We start from the raw sequence: 2,335 nt of genomic DNA, 5'->3' as shown, positions 1-2,335 counted from the left end.
TGAACATGGTATCCTGATACTGCTACTTTTGTCACAGAATGGGGTTTAAGTGTGTAGTCTTTTGTGGCATACAATTTCCATGTGTCTGGTGTGGCAACGTCTTGGCAAATGTCTTCTACGTATAGTTCACTTTGACCACAGTCGATCACGGCTTGCGAAGCTTTTAAAAAGTCCCATCCAAGGATTATTTCGTGACTACAATGCGGCACAACAATAAATTCAAACGGCAGTTCTCGGCTGTTTATCCGAACACGCAGGATACATTTTCCGATCGGTCGGATGAAACTTCCATCAGCGACTTTCAGTACAAGGTTTTTGGTGTCAGAAAACAAAACCTTCTTTAACGACCGTCGATACTTATCGGAAATGATCGAAAATGAGGCTCCAGAATCGACTAGAGCACGTATAGGTTTCTTATCTATAATGACGTCCAGTTGATTTCCCGTCATCTTGGCGGCCGATGGAGGATTTCCGTTGCATGCGGCCTCACCTCCTAGGAAGGTCGCTCCGTTCAGTTTTCCTCATTTCTGCGGCTTGGCGACTGACTGGATCGACGATACGGTGACGGTGATCTGAAACGGCGTGTAGGGGATCGGCCTCTAGATGGACTGGGTGTGGAACGGCGGATGGTATTTGGTCGGCGGTATTCTTCTTCTTCAGCGTCAGTTTCGAAGTTCTGTTGGCGGCGTCGATAATTGTCAAATACAGCTTTCCGTTCTCTGCAATAGCGCACAACATGTCCTGGACGGCCACAGTGGAAACAAACTGGTCTATTGTCGGCAGTTCTCCAAATATCAGTTTTTCTTGACTGTACGGGCAACCTCTGAGCAGGGGAGCTGGTTCGTCTGGCCACAGCTGCATAAGATGGTCTTGGTCGAGGTTCGGTTGGTTTTGCTGAAACCGGTGCCAAAGCTTTTACGACTTCGTCTTGCACCAGGTCCTCTAACGACTGGGAATATGGTTCTGAAGGTGCTTTAAGTTCGGTAACCAACCGCTGAACTTCCTCCTGCACTATTCTGCGAATGAGGGACGTCAAATCTGGCTCGTCCTCCATGGATGCTACAGGTACGACGTTTGGTAGCCTCTCAAATCTCTGTCGTTTTACTCTCTTTTGCTTCATATCCTCTATATAGTTGCACCATTTTGTGAAATCAGCTATAGTGGTGATTTCTTTCATTAAAAGGGCCTGATAAATGTCTTCGGCAATACCTTTCATTAGGTGTGACACTTTTTCGCAGTCAGACATCGATGGATTAACCTCTAGGCAGAGACCTAATACGCTCTGAATATAGGACTGCGTACTCTCCCCTGGGCGCTGGGCTCTGTATTTAAGTTGTTCTTCGGCTTTCTTGGTGTGTTTTTGACGGTCACCAAAAAGTCCTAGTAATCCATTTTTAAACGCTTCCCAAGAATTCAAGTTGTCTTCGTTGTTTTCAAACCACTGCTTAGCAGTGCCATCTAGGAAGAAATATACATTGGCGAGACACACCATGTCATCCCACTTGTTGAAATGGGCAACTCGATCATACTCCTTTAGCCATTTAAGAGGGTCCTCTCCAGGCGTTCCGGAGAATGTCGATGGGCTCCTCAGTTGTTGGGGCGTAGGAACAGTCACTACTACGGGCTTGGCTTCTACCGACATTTTTGTCCTTTTTCTGCTTTCTGGAGAGTAAAATCCAAATTCGGGAGATAATCCTCTCAATCGAAGGCTCCTCCGTAGGTTTTCGCTATCGTCCACGGTTGCAGGAATAAGTACCCGGCGCCTCCACCAAACTTGTCACGAAGATTGGAAATAACAAGGCTGTTAGGTTGAACAAGTAATCAGATTTATTCAAGCAAAGTAACTCTCAAGCGTACAGGACCGATAACTCGATCACAACTGGTGACACTTGACTTTATATACACTCTCAGAATGTTCGAGAAACATCCAGATAGAACATTTAAAGAAAGATCTAGAATCAACTAGAAACTAGAGAAATAATAAATAACATTTTAAATTAAAATTCCAGTCTTTGGATAAAACTGACTTGGCTGGTATTCGAACCTGGGTCGTGAAGGTCTACAGTCTCGTGTCTTGCCAACCAAGCCACAGGAACTGATATCAGTAGTTCATTATGCGGCAATATTATAAATATCAAGAGAAATGCATTCTTCTTTGGCTTTATACCCTAAGAAATTAATTTTATCTTGAGCAAAGGCACATTTAGAAAAAAATTTTAATAAATGTTTTCTTTTTCACACTGTTGGAAAATCTCTTTTAAATTATCATAGTGTTCCTCTAATGAATTAGAAAAAAAACTACTATGTCATCAAAATAGTGACATGCAAAATTTGA

General features: G+C 43.4%; 1 protein-coding gene across 1 annotated transcript; it reads right to left on the bottom strand.

Moving 5' to 3' along the window:
• Nucleotides 1-511: 511 nt before the first annotated feature.
• LOC129958511 (uncharacterized) lies at nucleotides 512-2,042 on the bottom strand. The gene has a single exon (XM_056071037.1). The coding sequence runs from the start codon at nucleotides 1,640-1,642 to the stop codon at nucleotides 512-514; it is 1,131 nt and encodes a 376-aa protein (XP_055927012.1). The 5' UTR covers nucleotides 1,643-2,042.
• Nucleotides 2,043-2,335: the final 293 nt, after the last annotated feature.

The sequence above is a fragment of the Argiope bruennichi genome, chromosome X1 (assembly GCF_947563725.1).
Source record: "Argiope bruennichi chromosome X1, qqArgBrue1.1, whole genome shotgun sequence".
NCBI classification, from domain to species: domain Eukaryota; kingdom Metazoa; phylum Arthropoda; class Arachnida; order Araneae; family Araneidae; genus Argiope; species Argiope bruennichi.
This window is presented reverse-complemented; position numbering and strand designations above follow the sequence as displayed.

Bases quoted from the DNA above. Each gene is read 5' to 3' on its own strand.
- LOC129958511 (XM_056071037.1), bottom strand. From the start codon at position 1,642: ATGTCGGTAGAAGCCAAGCCCGTAGTAGTGACTGTTCCTACGCCCCAA.